Source organism: Ciona intestinalis, chromosome 4, assembly GCF_000224145.3.
Source record: "Ciona intestinalis chromosome 4, KH, whole genome shotgun sequence".
NCBI classification, from domain to species: Eukaryota; Metazoa; Chordata; class Ascidiacea; order Phlebobranchia; family Cionidae; genus Ciona; species Ciona intestinalis.
Genome location: NC_020169.2, coordinates 126,493 through 127,443, shown reverse-complemented (window position 1 = coordinate 127,443; position 951 = coordinate 126,493). Strand labels below are relative to the sequence as shown.

Here is a 951-nt window from a genome sequence, read left to right as displayed (position 1 = left end):
CAACATCATTTTAGTTAGGTAGTAAACAAACCAGGAATCAACTTTGCAATAGATTCCTTATGTAATTTTTACCTAAAAACCCTGATTACACGTAAATACAAGATTTCTGATGATATCATTCAAAATTTGATGACGTCATCAAAAAAATTAAAATACAATCTTGTAGCAATTTTTCCAAAGAACAAAAGTCTAATTGGTCATTTTTCGCCAGCACAAACACCTGTGTCGCTAGGGAGCAATATGTGACAGTCGGTCAAAAATGGAAAATTTGTTAAAATATATCTCGTCCCCAAAGGGTTAAAAATGATTATTATTTTTTCAATGTGCACCCTAAGCTGCGCTTTCATACACCTTTTCCTTGTGAACTAATTATGTGGGGGGTAATTAAAACTTTTCCCGTAATTTTAATTTAGACAACCCAGTGATATCCCAAGTCAACGCAGTAACAATGGTCACAATTCACAAAGTATTTATCTTGCTATTCTCCTGTTGCTTCAATACTAAGCATATGTGTTGTTAGTTATTGTTTCATTTTATAACTTTATGAAATTAGTTTATTTATTTTACTGATTGTGTCTACTTTTAGGCTCTTTTAGGTTCTGCAAAATGTCCACAAGGCCAAGAATGTCTTAACTACATTGTAAAATCACTTTTTAAACTTGTTGAAAGTATTACATTGAATGGGAGTGATGTTGCTGTTCCTTCAGATAGCACGGTATAATTATTTTTTATTATAATCAGAATTTATTGTTTCATGTTTATGTTGTATTAGATTCATGCACTAAACATATTAAGAGGTTTAGTAAAAGATGCTTCACTTGGAGATGAGATGCTCCCATATTTATCAACTTGTTTAAAAGTTGCAATTGTTGGTAAGTCTTTTGTTAGATTTTCCTTGTGTGAAAGGGAAACTTTAAGTTATAATATGGAAGTATGGAACTTTGGGTTATT

The 951-nt window shown here is 31.2% G+C and overlaps 1 protein-coding gene across 1 annotated transcript in view; it reads left to right on the top strand.

The window, feature by feature from the left end:
• Nucleotides 1-565: 565 nt before the first annotated feature.
• LOC100181194 (thyroid adenoma-associated protein homolog) overlaps nt 566-951 on the top strand; it is an 11,354-nt gene continuing 10,968 nt past the window's right edge. Inside the window, exons 1-2 of the mRNA XM_026834393.1 lie at nt 566-715; nt 773-872. Of these exons, the coding sequence (XP_026690194.1) occupies nt 830-872 (43 nt within the window). The 5' untranslated portion in view covers nt 566-715; nt 773-829. The remainder of the gene's footprint in view (nt 716-772; nt 873-951) is intronic.